Source organism: Scatophagus argus, chromosome 18 (genome assembly GCF_020382885.2).
Source record: "Scatophagus argus isolate fScaArg1 chromosome 18, fScaArg1.pri, whole genome shotgun sequence".
NCBI lineage: Eukaryota > Metazoa > Chordata > Actinopteri > Scatophagidae > Scatophagus > Scatophagus argus.
The window spans coordinates 20,525,444-20,546,858 of NC_058510.1; the positions used below are offsets into that span (position 1 = coordinate 20,525,444).

Sequence of the window (21,415 nt, forward strand, 5' to 3'; positions counted from 1 at the left end):
GGATAAGGATGGGAGCACTGGAAAACAGATCTTTCAGGGTACAGAAGGTAGACTCAGCTTCCGGAGACCAGAGGAAAGGCCTTAGGGTGGAGGTGAGACGAGTAAGGGGAGCCGCCACCTGACTGTAATTACGGATAAAGCGACGGTAGAAATTAGCAAACCCAAGAAATTGTTGGAGTTCACGTCTGTTTGTGGGGCTAGGCCACTCCACCACTGCCTGTACCTTTTTCGGATCAGCTTTAACCTGACCTGGTCCGATGCAGAAACCCAGAAAGCTGGTGGACTTTGTGTGGAACTGGCACTTCTCTGCTTTAACAAAAAGTTTATTCTCAAGTAACCATTGGAGGACGGCTCTGACGTGTGCATAGTGGGACTCTAGAGAGGGAGAAAAAATCAGAATGTCATCGAGGTAAACAAAAACGAACCGGTTTAGGAAGTCGCGTAAAACATCATTAATAAACGATTGGAAAACGGCCGGAGCGTTGGTTAACCCAAACGGCATCACCAAGTACTCATAATGGCCGAGGTGAGTGTTGAATGCCGTCTTCCACTCATCCCCCTCACGAACTCGAACCAGATAGTAGGCGTTACGTAAGTCGAGCTTGGTGAACACTTGAGCCCCCTGAAGGAGCTCAAAGGCGGAGTTCAGGAGGGGGAGAGGGTATTTATTTCGTATAGTAATACGATTAAGACCTCGGTAGTCAATACAAGGACGGAGGGTGTTGTCCTTCTTTTTAACAAAGAAAAAAACGGCCGCAAGAGGGGAAGATGACGGGCGAATGATGCCTGCTGTTAATGACTCCTGAATATAGCTCTCCATAGATTCTCTCTCGGGACGTGACAAACTATACAGGTCAAATCGTGATATTGCGGAGGGACTAAAGAGAGGTCGGGAGGAGCCGTAGCCGGAATGCTAACCGACGCCGACAAGGGAGACGCCGATTTGAGGCACCTGGCGTGGCAGTTAGCACTCCAGCTGAGGATCTTACCTGATTCCCAATCAATATGGGGGTTATGAAGACGGAGCCAGGGTAAGCCGAGAATTACCGGGGAATTAGGAGAGGGCAACACCAAGAGACTTATACGCTCTCAATGATTCCCGGAAGTGATCACCTCCACAGGAAGTGTCTGGTGGGTGACGCACGCCAGCAGACGTCCGTCTAGCGCTGTGGCCGGAATGGGAACTCCTACAGGTGAGGAGGATAACTGATTCTGTAAACAAAACTGAACATCTATGAAATTCCCATCCGCACCAGAATCAACTAAGGCAGAAACAGAAATGGAGCTTAACCCAAAATTAATGGTGACAGGGAGAGAAATACGGGGGTTTAAACTAGGTTTAAAGGTGGTTGGACTCACCAGTAACCCCGCTTCTACAGGTGAGCCCCTTCTTTTGGCCTAATGGAACAAACCGAAATATGATGACCCCTCTCCCCACAATAGAGACACCTTCCCTCCCTGATCCTGCGCTCTCTCTCTTCAGGGGCGAGGCGAGTCCTTCCTAATTGCATAGGTTCGGAACTATCCTGGCGCTCATCTCCAACGGGAGGGAAGGACGGCTGGACTGAGGAAACTGGAGACAATGGGGGGTGCTTAGGGGAAGCCTCCCAGCGGGAGCGCCTCACTCTTCGGCGCTCTCTTAGACGGTTGTCCAGCCTGATGGTAAAATTAATGAGATCATTTAGACTGGTAGGTTCGTCACGAACGGCTAATTCATCCTTTAATTGATCGTTAAGACCCTTGAGGAAGATGCCACGGAGTGCTCCTTCGTCCCAGCCTGCCTCCGCCGCCAGAGTACGGAACCGAATGGAGTAATCGGCGACTGAAGACGAGCCCTGGGAAATCTGCAGGAGTCGTTGGGAGACATTACCAGCATAATCAGGAAGATCAAACACGGTTTTAAAGGTGTCAATGAAATCATGGTAGGTCCTGAGGGAGAGTGGGCTCCCTGAATCCTCCGCTTCTGCCCATTCCAGCGCCCTGCCCCGAAGTAAACCAACAACAAAAAAAATCTTCGACTTATCTGAACGATAGCTCTGGGGGCGCAGAGCGAAGACGTGGGAGCATTGCAATAGGAATCCTCTGCATCTCCCCAACGTCCCGTCGTAGGGTTCCGGGTCAGCGGTGTGTGGTTCGAAGGGCGACGGAGGCTGGAGTTGGGATGAGACTGTGGATGGTGAACGAGAGGTAAAAGTGGAGATTTGCAACGAAAGATCATTCACAGCTCTCAAGAGTGGGCTATTCTCCGCCCGGAGTTCACTGAGCGTCTGCTCGTGTTGTCCGAGTAAAACCCCCTGACGTGAGAGGATGTCCCGGAGATTATACCCCTCAGCTGAACCCGCTGGATCCGAGTCCATGGCCAGTTCTTCTGTTAGGAACTATATCAGGAGGGAAGGAGGATCCAGGTGCGGGTTCTCACAAAGAGAATTATTCACACAAAACCAACAAAAGGTGTCCTCAAACGGAGGGTAAAAATACAACAAAAGGTGTCCTCAAACGGAGGGTAAAAATACAACAAAAGGTGTCCTCAAAAGGAGGGTTTTAAACACAACGAAAAGTGTCCTCAAACGGAGGGTCTCAGAGGAGAAAAACACAACGAAGGGCGCCGTCACTGCCGGGCGGGGAACTGGAGCTGGCGATCTGAAAGAAACAGATTATCAGGAGACAAAAGGTCTTTTCCAGGAGGAGTTTTAGAATTTTGCCAAGTACTACCGCGAAGGAAAGCTGAAGAACTGGCGGAGAGTGGAAGCAGACCAGGTCCTTAAATAAGGAGCGGAGAACAGGAAACAGGTGAGCAAAATGACACAGGTGATGGCACTCAGCTCCAATTCCCCGTCCTGCCGACACGGCTGTCCCCGGCGTGCCTGAAGGAAAAAGAATAACAAAAAAAAGACCAAAACAAAAGGGAAGATAGCCGAAAATTCGGCCACAATCCTAACAGGTATCTCTCCATCCAGATCTACATGTTGAACTGCATCCGGCCCCCTGACAAACCCAGTGACAAACCCAGTGTCTACTGTCAACATCTGCCCATGTCATTTTTCTATGTGGTGCTATTATAACTAACTTAAACAACATATCAGCTAAAAAACAAATACATACAATACATAGTCTTTCAGAATTCTAATTATAACAACCTGTCATGTCTATCCTTTGTTATGTATGATGTAGTTCTCCCTTGTGAGCCGGGTCCTGCTCAAGGTTTCTTCCTGTTAAAAGGGAGTTTTTCCTTGCCACTGTCTGCTTGCTCTGGGGTTCAGGCTCTGGGTTTCTGTAAAGCACCTAGAGACAATTTTGATTGTATAAGGTACTATATAAATAAAATTGAATTGAACTGAATTGAATCAGTCATCAGGAATTTCGAATTTCATTCATGAATTTTCCCTTTGTATCCATAATCTTTTCCCGTACTAGCTATAACGAAATGCCAGCTAGGGCACAACTTTCCTCCATGTCCATGGTTTGGTTGTACAGATATATTTTGGCCCAGTGAATTTGGAGGATTCTCAGTTCATGACATCGCAGACCCTGAATTGTACAACACCTCTTGACTCTGGTTGCACTGCAATGTGGTCACCCCAGTTCAAGTTTTGGAGGACTGTCTGACCCTATGGTGTGGATCAGTGGGGGAAGGAATTGATGTATTACCTCTAGACTGGATTACTGTAACTCCCTTCTATCAGGCTGCCCCAATAAATCCATAAAGACTCTCCAGCTAATCCAGAACGCTGCAGCACGACTACTGACAAAAACCAGCATGAGAGATCATATTTCTCCTGTTCTGGCTTCTCTACATTGGCTACCTGTAAAATTCAGGATAGATTTTAAAATTCTCCTCCTCACTTGTAAAGCCCTGAACGGTCAGGCACCATCCTATCTTAAAGAGTTAATAGTACCCTATTATCCCACCAGAACTTTGCGTTCCCAAAATGCAGGGATACTTGTGGTTCCTAGAGTCCTCAAAAGTAGATTGGGAACCTTTAGTTATCAAGCTCCTCTACTATGGAACCATCTTCCGGTTTCGGTCCGGGAGGCGGACACCCTCTCTATATTTAAGAGTAGACTAAAAACTTTCCTCTTTGACAAAGCTTATAGTTAGGGCTGGCCTAGGCCGGCCCCTAGTTGTGCTGCTATAGGCTTAGACTACCGGGGGCCCTCCAATGATGCACTCTTTCTTCCTCTCCCTCTCCTTCTGCACACATTCATGTCCCATTAATGCATATTAATAACTCAACTTCTTCCCTGGAGTCCCTGTGCTTTCTTGTCCCGCAGATTTCTGTCGTTCATGACTGGACCTCCTGCTGTGGTCCTGCTGTGGTCCTGCTCAAAACCTGCTGCAATTACTACTGTTTAGTCATAATTTGATTTAAATCTGTTACAACTCAGTACAGCTACTACCATTATTGTTACTGCTATTGTTATCAAAATCACCATAATACCTTCTGTATACTTCATTGTCATTATCTACATTTCCGATACTTCTGGTATTATTACTGCTGCTATGCATCTCTGCTTGTGTGCTCCTTCTCTCACACCCCACCCCCTCTGCCTCTCTCCCTTGCTCTCTCTCTCTCTGTCTCTCTCTCTCTCTCTCTCACAACCCAGCCGGTCAAGGCAGATGGCTGCCCATCTTGAGCCGGGGTCTGCTCCAAGGTTTCTGCCTTCTAAAAGGTAGTTTTTCCTCGCCACTGTCGCCAAGTGCTTGCTCAAGGGGGAATGTTGGGCTCTCTCTATTTACAATTTAATTAAAGAGTTTGGTCTAGACCTGCTCAAATTGGAAAGTGTCATGAGATAACTTTTGTTGTGAATTGGCGCTATATAAATAAACTGAATTGAATTGAACTGAATGTATTGTGGAGTACTTGTCTGTTCAATCGTTGGCCTTCCCACCACAGAATCGGTGTCATGATGACAAATGTTAATGTAACCAATACAGTTACAGCCGCTCGAGTACTACAGCCTAGTCTCCATAGTGGAGTCTTTTTGGAGAGTCTCGTCAGTGGAGGTCTGTCCAGTCTCTGGTATGGTGTCATTTCTAGAGTCGTAGTCATGGTTGCGAGATTCTCAAATCAGTCCGAAACTCAGTCGGTGTTCTCTCTGTAGGGTCTTGGGTTAGTGCACGATGTGTCTTATGGATCCAGTTGCTTAGTCTGTCCTATGTCAGCCATACCTTCACACAGTATGATGTAGCTTCTGCTCCTTTGTATGGTTCCTTTCACCTGAGGGAGGGCCAACTGAAATTGTTGACCTTCCTTAGAACCCAGCTTGCAACCTCTACAGGAGATGTGTCGTGGTCCTGTTCTTTGGTGAGTATTCCAAAGAACAGTGGGAAGTGTAGTGCTAAAACATTTCATTCAGCCCAAATCTAAGACAAACAGCAGAAGTGAACAATAAAGACGAAATGCATGAAAATGAACATTTTGATGTTTTACAATATGAGTTTATTTTGGACAGAAGTGTCAGAATGTCTCCACAACATGTTTCTCCCTGGAACACTGACACTCACCTCCATCCATTCATATACACATATTTACTGTGGAAATGACTCTGAAGGATTTCTGACAGGTTTCAACCTTCCCAGGATCAATTACACACCAATAACATCAACATTAATATTAAAGTGATCAGGAAAAAATCTTTAGATGATGTGAGAGTCTGGTGTCTGATTTCATTGTATAAAGATGCTTATTTATGTGAGAAATCAGTTCAGATTGTAAAGTACTGAAAACATCAAACTAAACACTACTGTGTGTGTTTGTTTCCCTAAGACTCTCCCTCCTACACAGAACACAGAGACACTGAGGAAAAATCAGACCAGAGCCGAAATCCAGCATATAGTGGTTCAGTGAATGTGATGTTGAAGGTGTGGAGGTGGATCAGTGTGTCAGAGGAGACTTTGTAGAAGGACAGAGTGCCAGCAGGACAGTCCACATACACTGCAACTCTGTGAGAGACAGAGGAGGAGGAGGGGAGATCTGTACTTCTTCTATTGTGCCATACAGAAAAACCATCAACATCAGAGCAGTTCAGACTCCAGGACTGATTATTCCAACCAAACAGACAGTCATCAGTGTCTCCTTTCCTTCTGATTCCTCTGTAAGTCACTGATATGTCAACTCCTCCACTCCACTCGACCTCCCAGTAGCAGCGACCAGTCAGACCAGTTCTACACAGCAGCTGTTTCCAGCAGTCAAACCTCTCTGGATGATCAGGATGAGGCTGCTCCTCTCTCATTCGTATCACCTTCCTGTTGTTGTCAGACAGTTTGAGGTTTGTGTTTACTGTGTTTGTGTCCACTGTGAGTTCACAGGCATCTGATGGAGAGAACAAGACACAATACAGCAGGAGTTTATCATCTAACACTCCTGATGGCTTTATTTGTTGCTTCATTAACAGTTCATTAGATCAAAACTTCAGTGACTTATCTTGTTCTTGATTGATTTTCTACCAAACTAAGAGCTGAATGCAGATACACAAGCTTTAGATTGAAACTACTTAAACATGTGCTGCCTTGTTTTCATGAATCAAAGTGAACACACACTTACACTTCCGCAGACCAGGTTTCAGCCTCTGCTCTCCACCATGTTCCATCCTGGAGGAGGAAACAAAGTCAGAATGAACCTTCAGAAGTATCCTCATCAATGATCTTCATCAACCTTCACACTCAGATCCACCATGAAGACAAAACAGCTGCATTTCTGATTTAAATGTAAAGCATTAATTCACTTTTACCCCAGTTAATTTGAAAGCCCGAAAGGGAGCCAAAATGGTTTTATACCTCCATGATCGACGGGATGGACTCTTTTGGGTCAGACAAATACAATAATACGTCATCCACATAAAGCAAAAGGTGGTGTTCTTGCCCTTTAATAGAGACAGGTGATATCCTGGGTGCTGGCGTATTTTTTGTAGCTAGTGTTTCTACCACAAGGATGCACAATTGTATGAATATGTGTTTTTAAACGATTTGCCAGAATTTTGGTAATCAATTTTGTTTCATTTGGAATCAATAACACTGGTCTGTAGGATGAGGCTTCTAACTCGTCCCTGCCCTTATTTAAAATTAGTGAGATGTTTGCTCAATATAGCGTTTGAGGTAATCTGCCCCTTGCTGCAGTGTGCTTAACCAGGCGTAGCACGAGCGGTGCTAATTCCTTGTAGAAACACTTGTAGAATTCTATAGTGAACCCATCAAGCCCAAGTGTTTTGTATTTTGGAGATTCTTTAATTGCTTGTATAATGCCCTCGATAGAGTTCTCTTTATCAAGTAGTACTACTGCTTCAGGGCTGAGTTGAGGCAGGTTTAGTTGGGAAAGAAATGATTTAATTCTGTCAGTATCATGATTACCATTTGACTTGTATAGCTTTGAATAGAATTCCCTGTAATGTGTGTTTATTTCTTTAGAGTCTGTCAGGATAGTCCCTGAACCTGATTTTATTCTGTGTATAGCCTGCAAGGCTTGTATGTGCCTCAGTTGGCGTGCTAGTAGTTTCTGGTGTTTGTCACTTATGTCAAATTGCATCTGTTTGATTCTATTTAACTGCTTATTGACCTGAGAGAATAAAATTGTATTATATTCTTGTCTCAGGGAGATTATTGAATTCAGGGTGTTGGGGCCTAATGAGACTCGGTATGAATTTTCTAATTCTTCTATTGTGCCATACAGAAAAACCATCAACATCAGAGCAGTTCAGACTTATTGAATTCAGGGTGTTGGGGCCTAATGAGACTCGGTATGAATTTTCTAATTTTTTTTTTTTCAATTTTTTCTGGTTGTGTTTTTTCCTACTTGCCATATAAGAAATGATGTTGCCTCTGAGCACTGCCTTAATAGCTTCCCATAATCTCGAGTATCGAGTCAACATCTCCTGTGTCATTTGTAGCTATAATTTCTGGCAACCTTTCTGACATATATTTCAAGAAGCTTTTATCGTTTAAGATTGTGTTAGCAAATCTCCAGGTGTGAGTGCTCTTACAGTGTTTAAATCTGATATCAAGGGACACTGGAGCCTGGCCACTTATCAAAATATTATGGTAATGCGAGGTTACAACATTGGGAATCAGTTTAATCCAATTGAGTCTAACAGCATGAAGTCGATCCTCGAGTAAGAATTATGTACTGGGGAAAAAAAGGAATAGGCTCTAGTGGCCGGGTTGTACAGTCTCCAGATATCAACAAGGTTTAGACTGTGCATTATGTTTTTTAGGACCTTACTGCATTTGCTATTTACTGGTACCTTCTGTGACTGCTTGTTTAAGGAGTCGTCAGTTACACAGTTGAAGTCACCCCCCAATTATAATGTTTGTGTCACCCACATCTGGAATCCTGTTCAGAACTGTTTGTAAAAACAATGGATTGTCAAGTCAAGTCAAGTCAAGTCAACTTTATTTGTATAGCCCATTTTTACAAGCAGTTTGTCTCAAAGGGCTTAACATAACATCAGCAACATCCTCTGCCCTTCGACCCTCACATCGACTAAGGAAAAACTCCCAGAAAGACCTTTAACAGGAAAAAATGGAAGAAACCTCAGGGTGAGCAATGGATGTTGTACAGGCAGGAAAGCAGTTAACAACATGAGAAATGACATTACTAAAAAGACAAGTAAAACAAAATCTCAACTGTTTAGTTTCACTTTTTGCTACCACCTCAATATGATTTTAAATTGTCAAGTTTGGACCATAAATATTTATCAAGGTTCCTGGAATACCATTGAGTGTTCTTGATACAATCATGAATCTACCATTGGGATTCCCGATTGTGCATCTGTGATCAAATGATATGTGTTTCTTAATAATAATGGTTACTCCTCTGGCCCCAAAATTTGATTGGAATACTTGTGTTCCCCAGCATATGCATAGTTTTTGTTACCAGTGATGGAAAGAAGAGAATTTATCAACTGAATGAAGGTACACAGATTGTCAAGACTGAACTTTGAACCTCTTGATGGTTTTGCATTATATTTCATATTTCAACACTTTATATTATTTCATTCTTATGGCCCAACTGTTTGTCACACAGAGTGGGTGTGGTTATCAGTAAATGATGGACAACAGATCCTCATGTGATATTAGGGTAGCAGGACGAGAGGTCCCATCCTAGAGCTCAGTAGCAGATTTAGGCACGGGCGAACCAGGCAGCCGCCCGGGGGGCATTTTTTCTTAACACAAGGGGGGGTGGCACGAAGCGCTTGGAAAAAAATCTGCGCCGCTACATGGTTTTCTATTATTTTTGATATCACCGTGTGAGGAATCGGCAAATTGGCGCCCCCTGCAGCTGCAGGCGTACCTGCTTGCTGAGAAGGAGCCGTGCACTGAAGCTGTGTGTGAGAAAGGGAAAGAGGAGGGGCGAGGGACAGTTCACTTCTGGGTCTCTCCCAAATTGAACGGGGGGATCCACTGTATAAAATGGCTAAAGTCAGTCACACCTTGACTTTCTTCTATATATCAGGTGCCCGATTTAGAAAATAAAGAAAAGAAGAAGAGGTGAAACAAGCAAAAGATGAAGGTTTGCTATGTTCTCTCTGTATGATCACAGTATCCATGTCATGAATGAAGGGCTAATGTTAATTGGTGGTATATGTTTGTTAGCCTTCTTGCTATGATGCTTGCTATGCTTATACAACAGTAATTCGTCTTAACAAACACCAGATCTAATTTCACCATAAGGTTTTATATTATTGTTTGTTTTATAGGGATAGGCTCCAGCCCCGCCGTGGCCCTGACGGATAAGCGGTATAGAAAATGGATGGATGGATGTTTTATATATCTGATTGTATATATTTTTGCCACATTTATTTATATAGAGCATATTTTTGGGGGGGTGCTCAGAGGTGGTCTCACCTGGGGAGTAATTCAATGTAGAATCGCCACTGCTAGAGCTAGGTGGGTGAGTGGTTTGCCTGGCGCTCAGCGCATGGAGCTACTCTGTTTATGAGGGCAGTTTCCACCTCGTCTCCCTCTTGATCCTTGACGCTGAGGTCCTCCCGCTTCCGGTCACCTCACGGACCTTACATGTCCGGACCACCGCCGGCACAGATATCTGTGTTGATGGTGCTCAAGAGATTAGCGTAAGGGGAACTGCCGACCCCACACTTATGGCCGCGGAAAACGGCTAAATATCGCTGCTAGTTGAGCATGAAGTATCCAGCTCCTCTCCTGTGAGGTGTTGAATTGTCTGATTGTGCTGCGTGACGGGGACGAAGATCCGCTACTGCTTCGTACACCCATCTTCTCAGGTGTTGCACTGCCTGGCCTGACTCCGTGTAACCTTGTGTGGTCATGCGCGGCGCTGCCTCGCTGTGCCCCACTGACATGCCGGGAGGATACGCCTTGGCTTACTCTTTTATTTTGGTTCTTTGTTTTTCTGGTTCTTGTTTAATTAGGATTAATTTTGACTTATTTGTTGGGGTAATCTTGAAGATTTTCTTTTCTTTCTTTTTTCTCTAGGATTAATTTCTGATTGTTTTGTGTATAGTTGTTTTCAATCAATCATTTCAAATCATTTCATTCAGTTGTTTTCTTGTTTTTTTTCTTTTAGGTGCTGGAGCTTGCAGTGGTGTCCTGGTGTCGGTGTTCCCCTTGTTTGCGTGCTGTGTGGCCCCTGGTTTTACTTGTTTCCCCCTCATGTGAGTGTGTGTGCACAGAACATGAGGGACTAGGGTGCTCTTCTCCTGCTCTTTCACCACCTTTTCGCCCCACCTTTTAGTATTTAGTATCGGAACCCCGTCTCTTGCCTCGTAAGTAACGGACCTGAGTGTCTGACTTGGTACGTTGTTGTTTCCTTGGGTGCAATTTCCAGGGTGGCATCAACCCATAAGAATACCCCCCAACTCGTGTGTGTCGCCACATTAGTTAGGAGGCAGACAAACGTGTGTGAGCTCTTGTTGTATGTTCATACCTGAGAGTGTCCAGTCTCCAGTGTGGATCCTGCAGTCCAGCAGACAGCAGCTCCACTCCTGAGTGTCCTGGATGATTGTAGCTCAGGTCCAGCTCTCTCAGCTGGGAGGGGTTGGATCTCAGAGCTGAGGCCAGAGAAGTACAGCCTTCCTGTGTGATCATACAGCCTGATAACCTGGAGACACACAAATATGTACTCAAATATTTATGTGCCTCTGCAACAGAGTTTGAAAATAATAATAAGTAGTAAAGATATTGTGAAATTTTCTTGCACAGAGTTGTGCAGAGCCTCATTGTTTTTCAGTAAATTCTGCACAATAAAAAGCTACAGAAGCTGGGTATCTCCCAATGGCTGGTTATTGCCAGCCTGGCTGTAATTTCCCAGCCTGGGATCAATAAAGTATATCTATCTATCATTAGAGACATTATCCTGTATGTAAAATTAAAAATGAATCCTGACCTCAGAGTCTCCAGCTGACAGTTTGGACTCTTCAGGCCAGCAGACAGCAGCTTCACTCCTGAATCCTGCAGGTCATTGTTGCTCAGGTCCAGCTCTCTCAGACTAGAGGACTGGGAGCTGAGAACTGAGGACAGAGCTTCACAGATTCTCCCTGACAGATTACAGCCATTCAGCCTGAAGGAGAGTTAGCGATAAAGACAAACACTGATACGGTTTCTATTGTATACAACATAAAATATATCATATCTCACTGGCTGTCCCGATTAAGTTAATGAGGAACTATCACTAGAGGGCAGTAATACGACACTGCTGAGTCTTGTCTGTCTTATCCCAATTTCAACCCCAGGGATCTCACACACACACACACACACACACACACCCACATATCAGGTCAAATATCTGTTCTGACAGTGCAATGTATTGATCTTAACATTGCAATATCTCTTTACTGTTTAATCTGTTATTCTGTACTTCATTTTTAATTACATGTGAATGTGAATGTTGTGATGAATGGTGCTCGTGTAATTGTTGTGAGCACATTAGGAAGAACCAACCAAATTAAATTGTACAGTAAGTATAATGACAATACATTGTTTGTATTGTAGTAAATTGTATTGTCACTGTCTTGACAACAAAACAGCAAATCATCTCTTTGAGCCACACAGTAATGAGATAATAATGAAGACAAAATGTTGGAAAGAGGTTAGTTATGAAGAAAACAAAAAAACATTATATATAAAATATTGAAATATATAAAATATGAAAAGTGTAGTATCTCTTCTTTCTGCTGTATAGTTTGTGCCTTCACTTTACCGATCTGTTCAGGTCATGTGGATCTGCTCATCAATCAGGTTATGTAAATTTTGGAAGAAGAAGTGACCTTAAATACCACAATGTCTGTGATTAGCCTGAGAATTAGATTGTGGACGTTCCAAATTGATCTCTTGGACAGAATTGGTAGCACAGTGTTTTTAGTATTTAGATAATCTACACTGTTAAATACTACAAATGTTGGTCATCTGTTTTTAAATACAATGTCAGTCTGGATGTAAAGGCCGATCTCTGAAACAGAAGCTGAATCCTGACCTGAGAGTCTCCACTTTACAGTTTGGATTCTTCCATCCAGCAGACAGCAGCTTCGATCCGAAATCGTGCAGGTTGTTGTTGCTCAGGTCCAGCTCTCTCAGACTAGAGGACTGGGAGCTGAGAACTGAGGACAGAGCCTCACAGCTTCTCTCTGACAGATTACAGCCACTGAGCCTAAACAAAACATACAGGACATATAAGAAAACATTTCATTTTATATTTGATATGACTCACAGCGGTAGTTATTTGAGTAATAAAATGACAATAAAAATATAAAAGTGTATAACTGTTATGGGTCACCCTTCACAAGTTAATTCATCTCATTCCTGTGGAGGGTCAGCGAAAGTGAGTTCCCTGGCAAACCCTGTGTTCTGTGTTTTCTGATGTTCCCAGTGTTGCTTATGGTTTCTGGATCTTCTTTGTTTGGACCATTTTTACCAGGACACACTTCTGTTTTATTAAAGTTCATTAAAGTTCCTCTTCTTCACCTCAACTCTGCATCAGAGTCTGCATTTTGGCTCTTGATCTTTGATGTGATTCTAAAAATTTTCAGGTTTTTCAACTGATCAACCTATCAACTATATTTTTCGACTCTTATTTGACCAAAACACATTATTCGAGAACAACCCGTCACATGTGATCCAGTCAGTACCTGCAGTTGTGTGTTCACTTACAGAGCTTTGCTGGAGGCTTTGACCACTGGCAGCAGCCTCAGAAGAACCTCCTCTGAAGCAGAATATTTCTTGAGGTCAAACACGTCCAGATCTTCTTCTGATGACAGTAAGATGAAGCACAGAGCTGACCACTGAGCAGGAGACAGTTCATCTGTGGAGAGACTTACTGACCTCAGGGAGTGTTGGATCTCCTCCACCAGAGAGCCATCATTCAGTTCATTCAGACAGTGAAACAGATTGATGATTCTCTCTGGAGACAGATTCTCACTGATCTTCTTCTTGATGTACTTGACTGTTTCCTGATTGGTCTGTGAGATACTTCTTGTGTGTTTCATCAGATCTCGTAGGAGAGTCTGATTGGTCTGAAGTGAAAGACCCAGGAGGAAGCGAAGGAACAAATCCAGGTGTCCATTTGGACTCCGTAAGGCCTCATCCACAGCACTCTGGTATAGCTGTGTCTCTTCAGATTCGTCTGTTCTTGTCTCAGATTCCTGGGATGTTGTTTGTTCTTCAGCCAGCAGATTGACACCAGATTTGTTGAACATCTGATGGACATGAAGAGCAGCCAGAAACTCCTGAACACTCAGATGGACGAAGCAGAACACCTTGTCCTGGTAGAGTCCTCTCTCCTCTTTAAAGATCTGGGTGAACACTCCTGAGTACACTGAGGCTGCTCTGATATCGATCCCACAGTCTGTCAGGTCTGATTCATAGAAGATCAGGTTGCCTTTCTGCAGCTGCTCAAAAGCCAGTTTTCCCAGAGACTCAATCATCTTCCTGCTGTCTGGATTCCGGTGTAGATCTATCCCATCTCCTCCATCATACTTGATGTTCTTCACTTTGGATTGAACCACCAGGAAGTGGATGTACATCTCAGTCAGGGTCTTGGGCAGCTCTCCACCCTCTCTGGCCTTCAGCGCATCCTCCAGAACTGTAGCAGTGATCCAGCAGAAGACTGGGATGTGGCACATGATGTGGAGGCTTCGTGATGTCTTGATGTGGGAGATGATTCTGCTCGCCTGCTTCTCATCATCTCTGGATCTTTTCCTGAAGTACTCCTCCTTCTGTGGGTCAGTGAACCCTCTGACCTCTGTCACCATGTCAACACACTCAGGAGGGATCTGATTGGCTGCTGCAGGTCGTGTGGTTATCCAGAGGCGAGCAGAGGGAAGCAGATTCCCTCTGATGAGGTTTGTCAGCAGCACATCCACTGTGGTGGACTCTGTGACATCAGTCAGGATCTCATTATTATGAAAGTCCAGAGTAAGTCGACACTCATCCAGACCGTCAAAGATGAACACAACCTGGAACTCCTCAAACCTGCAGATTCCTGCTTCTTTAGTTTCAATGAAGAAGTCATGAACAAGTTCCACCAAGCTGTACTTTTTGTCCTTCAGCACATTCAGCTCTCTGAAAGTGAATGGAAATGTGAAGTGGACGTCCTGGTTGGCTTTGTCTTCAGCCCAGTCCAGAGTGAACTTCTGTGTTGAGACTGTTTTCCCAATGCCAGCCACTCCCTTTGTCATCACTGTTCTGATTGGTCCATCTCTTCCAGCTGAGGCTTTAAAGATGTCTTCCTGTCTTATTGTTGTTTCTGGTCTTCTGGTTTTCCTGAGTGCTATTTCAATCTGTCTGACCTCATGTTCTTCATTGACCTCTGCAGTCCCTCCCTCTGTGATGTGGAGCTCTGTGTAGATCTGATTCAGGAGGGTCGGGTTTCCTGCTTTAGCAATCCCCTCAAACACAGACTCGTACTTCTTCTTCAGCTTAGATTGGAGCTGACGTCGACAAACTGCAGCAACAGTTCCTGAATGAAAACACAACAAATCAGTGAGTGGATGTTGGTGTTAATGTGAGAAAAGTGGAGTGTGGAAAATCCTCTTACTGCTCAACAGACAGTCAGCCAGCTCCTCATGCTTCATTTTCCTCAGGAAGTGCAGTGTGATCTTCAGGAATGCGTCTCTGCTGCTGCTGCTCCTCTGCTCTTCATCCTCACCATCCAACACCTCCTCATCCTCACTCTGCCTCTCTAAGCTTTCTGGGTAATCTGGACTCAGAACCTTCTGGAACTTCTTCAGCTCATTCTTCACAAAAGTGACAACATTCTCCTCAAGATGCTGGAAAAGAATAAAGCAAAGATAAAAAAATTGTATTGATTTGAGTTGGAACTGAGGTAAAAGTTGTTGCTGGACATTTACACACCATGAATATGGAGTCCAGGTCTGCTGGATTCTGCTGGACAGACTGACCACCGAGAACATCTGACTGTTGCTGCTGAACTCTGTGGAGAAAACAGGACGTATGATGATTACACACATTTTAGCACTTGTTGCTTTTCAAGGATCAGCTGATGCAGTTTTCTGGCACCAATGAGGCCACGTTCAGGTTGGTCTAAGAAGCAGCTCACTGTCACCTGCTGACAAAGTGTGTGGTTGGTCAAACTACAAGTCTCATCCAAATTTCCTGGAAAACTTATGTGTTTCTGTGGACTAAATCTCCTGCTTACAGAAAACTGAAAAGGCTACAGGAAACAAAATGAGTTTGAAAAAAAATTTGCTGGAATCAGCAGACTGAGACCACCGAGCAGCTGCCTTACAGTAACTTTGTAATGACAAATCTGGAGCCACTGGAGTCTCTTTGTGGGCTGACTTGATAGAAGGAGAAGCTGCAAAATATCAAACTCGTCTGCTTTAAACTCTTACCTTCCTTTAGCAGAGTTGCATTCACCTCTAAAGTTAACAGGTCGAAACATGGAATCATCACTCTTCATGGACACACAGCTGGGTACAGGAGAGTCTGCTGTCTGCTGGTCCACACTGATAGAAACACACAGACAAACTAATCCTTCACTTTGATGGAGACAAGCTCAAGCTGGAGACAAAACATTCAAAGCTCTGCCTCTAACTCCTGGAGATGTGAGCATCTCAGTGAAGGTCAGAGAGAGGAAGAGGAGGGAACAGGAGCTCTCCAGGGAGACATGACAAAGGCAGGAGGACAGCAGGGGACGCTCCTCTGTCTCATGAGGATTTGCAAGCCTTCATGCAGGACTGAGGGGACAGTTAATGTGCTCGTCAGCAAACAGCATTTTGACTTCAGTGTGAATGTGATGACGACACACTGGAAGCCTCCCTTTGCTTTCTGATGTGGACTCTAACTGACCCTGATGTCATGTACCTCAAATGAACAGCCTGAAGGAGTCAACAGTCCAGATGTGCTATTGGCTGATTTCAATTGTTCACCCCAGCTCTGTAGTGAGAGTGAACAACAAACTGCTCTGAATCTTTTATAATATAAAAAAGGAAAATAAAATCCAACCTCATCCATTTTGTTCACTTTCACACTTTAACCACTTGATGAGTTGATTAGATGGAACAATCAAACTGAAGGGACAGCATGTGGTGGGGCAGAACAAATCCATGATCATCACTACCTGCTCTCATGCAGCTACTGAGTAAACATGAAGAAATATGAAGTTAATGAAGAAGAATCTGAAGCAGCCAGGATCACCCGGTAAGTTATGGGAAAGTCCCTGCTAACTGGGACTGTGTTGACTTACTGAGTCTCTGAAGGAAGTCGTCCTTTAAAGTGGAATGGTTGAACCACGAACTGGTGGCTCCTGATGGACACGCACCTGGGTTCAGGTTCAGGTTCAGGTTCAGGACCGTCTGGTCTCTGCTGCTGCTCGTGGCTTCAACACAACACACACAGAGCTTTGAGTGTGAATAATGATGGTGGAGTGATGTGAGTGCTGAGCTGTGACATGGAGAAGAGTCATGGACAGTTAGAGATCCTCATCTCACCTCTGAGCTTTGGTCTGGCTTTGGTCAGGTTCCCCACACAGAGTGGTTTTAGAGGGAGGGACTCCCTCCTCTGTCTCCTCACACTGATTCATAGCAGATCCCACACCTTCACACAAACACAACAACATGCTGTCAGAGCTCCAACATTCATGACAACAACATCTCCATCACACTTTACATGATTTCTGCTGCTGTCCCGCTGGTGGACGTCCTGCTGTGGTTTCTGTGTTGTGGCTGTTGGATTCAATTCGACCTCAGAGTACGTGAACTTGGATTCAGTATCAAATCCTGAGCTGAGCTGACATTTAGCTGCAGGAAGTCGCCCCCAACGTGAGGAGAGAACGGTGGAAACAGAAGCAGAACCCGAGACAATGGACACGCCTTCAGTTCCTGTGGTAGAAAAGTCTGTGACCTCAGTGATGGTCAGCATGAAGCTTGTAGCTTCTTCTCCATCATTCACACAGTTAACATCACTGGGTGAAACTGGAGTCAACATGAGGAAATGAATTCATCTGATTGAAACATCATCACATCTTTGTTGTAAAACAGAAAAGAGCTTCCACTTTGGAGCATCGATACTCTGGAGTTTTTGTTCTCTTCTTCCACCTCTACAAGTCTTCATTACATCCACTCAAACTCCACATTTTCTTTAATCAATTTTCTGTCCAACTTCTATTCTCAGCCCCTCAGATTCAGTGGAAACATCATCAGGAATGTGCAACACAAAGTTTGGGTTTATAGTTCATTTCCTGAGTTTAGTGCCTGTGGCTCCATGACTATAAAGAAAGTCTTCATATTTGTCTGTGGAGATTCTCAGTCATCCAGGTCATATTCACTCATAGAGTTGAAGCAAGGCGTCTGGACTAGTGAAGATTAGGCTTGAAGATGTTTCACTGCTAATCCAAGCAGCTCCATCAGAAAAAACTGTCTGGTGGGGAACAAATATATACACCTCAGTGGGAGTGACTATTTTTTTTCAGCTTTTTCAGAACTGATGAAGCTGCTTGGATTAGCAGCGAAACGTCTTCAAGCCTAATCTTCACTAGTCCAGACGCCTTGCTTCAACTCTTTGAGTCTTCATATTTGCTTTGTTCTTCATATTTTTTACTGTCTTATGAAGGAGAAACTACAGCTGAAAGCCCTGACTGAAGTTCTCTGGTGTCTTACCTTGGACTGATAGTCCTGTCCCACCACAGCAACACAAACCATATTAGCATTTCCTGGCTTCATTAACTGACAGAGACGGTGGCGTGTGTTAAACCCAGACTGCAGGGTTCAAAGTTTCCTTTCAGAAACCTCTGGGCTTCCTCACAGACAATCTGAAAGTCTTTCGATTCAGTCTATGGGTCAGGACTAAAAGGATGCTTTGCTACTGTAGACGACGGGGGTCCACCAACTGAAAGATTCACACTTCTGATAGCAGGAGGTTTGTGACACACACCTGCCAATCAGAAACACCAAACCCAGGGACCACAACACGAGCCCCGCCTGCTCGAGTGTCTGCCATCACAACATGAACTTTCCTAAATTTGTTTCCAGGTAAAGACAACAAGCAGCAGGAGTTCTTTGATTCACTGCTGGGTGATGTTTTGTACAGTCAGAGAATAAACAGCTGACCGAGTTTCAGTCAAAGATAAAAACCAGTTCAGGCTGTCAGACCAGTTCTGACTGTCCCTCATCTCTCAGCAGTGAAGTCAGCTCAGCTCAAGTTCTGACTTGTTTCCTGGTGCAGGTGAAATGTGAATAAACTCAACATGAAAAGGCTCATTTTGGACCAAAAGTAACATCTCATAGACTCATTAATTCATTCATGAATATTCAGACCTACAAACAGGAAACAACAATGTTGTCAGAATGCATCACTGCTCTCATCTACAAGTCTGGTATTTAGCTCCCAACATAACGAGTGAAAGCAGAGTTTCTTCATCAAAGGTGTGTCGTCTTACCTGTCAGGGGTCTCACCTGTTCAGCTCCACATGCGATCAAACACACTTTGTTTCTTCGTCTGCAGACGCCGACAGATAGACTGGTGTTCATCCGACTGACAGCCGTCACATCCTCATACCTTCAAATCCAAATCCAGAAACGTCAGTCTGACGTGATAGCAAAGAGCCAGTGTGAGCTGCAGTGCTGCCAGTCAGCAGCAGGTGGCAATGTTACTGAAGGTCTGTCAGTCAGTCTGAACCGCAGCTGGAGACACTGACGGAGCTCCACAAAGTCCAGACTGCAGCAACACTGAAGAAGAGGATCAGCTTCATTACTGGATGAGCAGGGACAAACAGTCTGTGAGCTCATGTGACAAACACAAACTGCATCAACAAACACAGAAGAAAACAATGTGTGGACAATGTGTGGACATGCTCCAGAAGGTATTTTAAGTTGAGCATGTTTGTTTATTGTGTCATAATGAACGATTAAGCTAACCGCTCGTCATGCTAACGTTTCTGCCTGCACGTAGTTGTAATCTGTAGCCATGTTACTGATATTTCTGTCTGAGGCTAAAGGCAATGTGTGGCTACCAATGAAACAGAAGCTGAATGTTACTGATTAGGCATAAGATAACTGTGTAATGCTGTGGTTGAGATCGATGTGCACACTGTAACACCAGTACTGACGTTCTGATTATTGCCAGTGGTTATCATACGAAGCGATCACACGCATGAGATGAGGAAAGTTTGTGTGGCAAAGGACTGACCCCTCAGAACAATCTGATTGGCTGCTTCTGCGGTAGCCAATCACGGACACTAGAGGGCAGTTGCAGTGTGGACATTGGAAAGTTCTAGAGAGAAACGCATTTAAGACTGTCGTCGCACTTGCGTTTCGGTGTGATTTTCCCTCCATGTGTGCGTTCACATCTAAGTAAGTATACCCACTGTTCTTCGTTCATTATTTGGGTGAATGGGAATGGGATGAATGGGAGGACAAGCCTTTAGCTATCAGGCACCAGGGGCCCGTTTCATGAAGCAGGTTATGTGGAAACTCTGAGTATGTTAAGCCTGAAATCAGCGAAACCCTGAGTTAAGCATTTCAAGAAGCGAGGTAAGTTAACCCTGAGATCGGGGTAAGTTCAGGAGTAAGTTAAGCCCGTTTCATAAAGTGAGGTAACTCATACTCGGAGTCTGTTACCGCGGTAACTTAGTCTGTGAACATAACCTGGTCGGGAGCAGGTTTTATCCCAGAAACCCTGACTTTGTCTCTGACTCCTCCCCTTTACGGAACATAAGCCTGAACCGTTTCCTTATTCACTGAGTCTCTGTCGAACCTGCTAGGTTTACGAAAATCGAGTGTCTGTTTCTGGAGGAGCCTGCAGACGAAGAAGCAATACTGATTCACAGAGAAATGTGATTGCGTCGGGCGAGGATTTTCCAAGCACGTCTGGGTAATTTTTCATCCTGTTCCGACTTTTCATATGAGCCTTATCGTTTTTCGTTACAGTCACTGCAATACATTCACAACCTCATCCGTCCTCTCATCACTCACATCACCCACCGTGGCCGTGAACTCACCACTGAGCAGATACTTTGCGTTGCTCTACGTTTCTGCAAACGGGAGTGTTTTATACAACACTGGAGATGCAGAGCACATAAGTAAAGCACCTGTTTGCAGAGCTGTCCGAAAGGTGAGCCTCGCTCTGAAACGGTTTCTCTCAGTTTGTCTTGTTTTTCCTGGCCACAAGCCTGTGAGAGCCATCAAATGAATAATAATTTTTCTGTTAACATGTTGCTGAGACCTCTGGGAGCAAAGATTTGAATGTCTTTTAGGATTTCCCAATGTGACTGGCTGCATTGATGGCACTCACATTCCTATCACTGCTCCTTCACAAAATGAATATTATGTGAACAGGAAGTCTCATTTTCTGTACTGTTAAAATCATTTGTGATGCAGCTCACATCATCACAAATGTGGAAGCCAAGTGGCCTGGGTCTGTGCATGACTCCTGTATATATCGAGGGTCTACTCTGAGCAACAGACTGGACTGTGGTAAGTGGCCTGAAACACTGCACTGGTGGCTGTTTGTCACTGTAAAGATCTTTGTCTAATGAAAAGATCTTTGAAAAATATCAGTACTAAATAAATGTGACTTTACTTGCAGGAGAGATTGAAGGCTTCCTTCTGGGTGACAGGAGTTACCCCTGCTAACCCACACTCATAACTCCTTACCCAGACCCTCAACCAGGCCCCCAGCAGCACTTCAGTGTGGCTCACTGCAGGACAAGAGCCAGGCTAGAGATGACTGTAGGCCTGCTGAAAGCCTGTTTCCAGGGCTTACGTCATCTCAGAGTAACCCCTGAGAGAGCCTGTGACATAAGTGTGGCATGTGTTATTCTCCATAATATTGTGACTATTAGAGGAGAGCAACACTCAGAGAAACAGAAGACCATGAGGAGGACCCCATCCACCTCCCAGAAAACCAGGATGGAAGAGCAATCAGAGATCTCATATGCAATAATCATTTTCCAGGTTAAATCAATAAAAGCACGACCACACTGTCACACAT

The 21,415-nt window shown here is 44.4% G+C and overlaps 1 protein-coding gene across 3 annotated transcripts; it reads right to left on the minus strand.

The window, feature by feature from the left end:
- Positions 1-5,418: 5,418 nt before the first annotated feature.
- On the minus strand, positions 5,419-19,825 carry LOC124049751 (NLR family CARD domain-containing protein 3-like). 3 transcript variants are annotated; one of them, XM_046371746.1, is made up of 12 exons: positions 18,864-18,966; positions 16,918-17,023; positions 16,674-16,805; positions 15,820-15,933; positions 15,320-15,398; positions 15,003-15,234; positions 13,118-14,924; positions 12,444-12,617; positions 11,358-11,531; positions 10,899-11,072; positions 6,546-6,592; positions 5,419-6,314 (listed from the first exon to the last, which is right to left on the minus strand). In XM_046371746.1, the coding sequence occupies exons 1-12, from the start codon at positions 18,952-18,954 to the stop codon at positions 5,779-5,781; spliced, it is 3,666 nt and encodes a 1,221-aa protein (XP_046227702.1). In that variant the 5' UTR covers positions 18,955-18,966; the 3' UTR covers positions 5,419-5,778. The 3 variants fall into 3 exon arrangements, with proteins under 3 accessions (XP_046227702.1, XP_046227700.1, XP_046227701.1); XM_046371744.1 differs by lacking the exons at positions 5,419-6,314; positions 6,546-6,592 and having other exon boundaries at positions 10,838-11,072; positions 18,880-19,825; XM_046371745.1 differs by lacking the exons at positions 5,419-6,314; positions 6,546-6,592; positions 11,358-11,531 and having other exon boundaries at positions 10,838-11,072.
- Between the last annotated feature and the right edge of the window lie 1,590 nt (positions 19,826-21,415).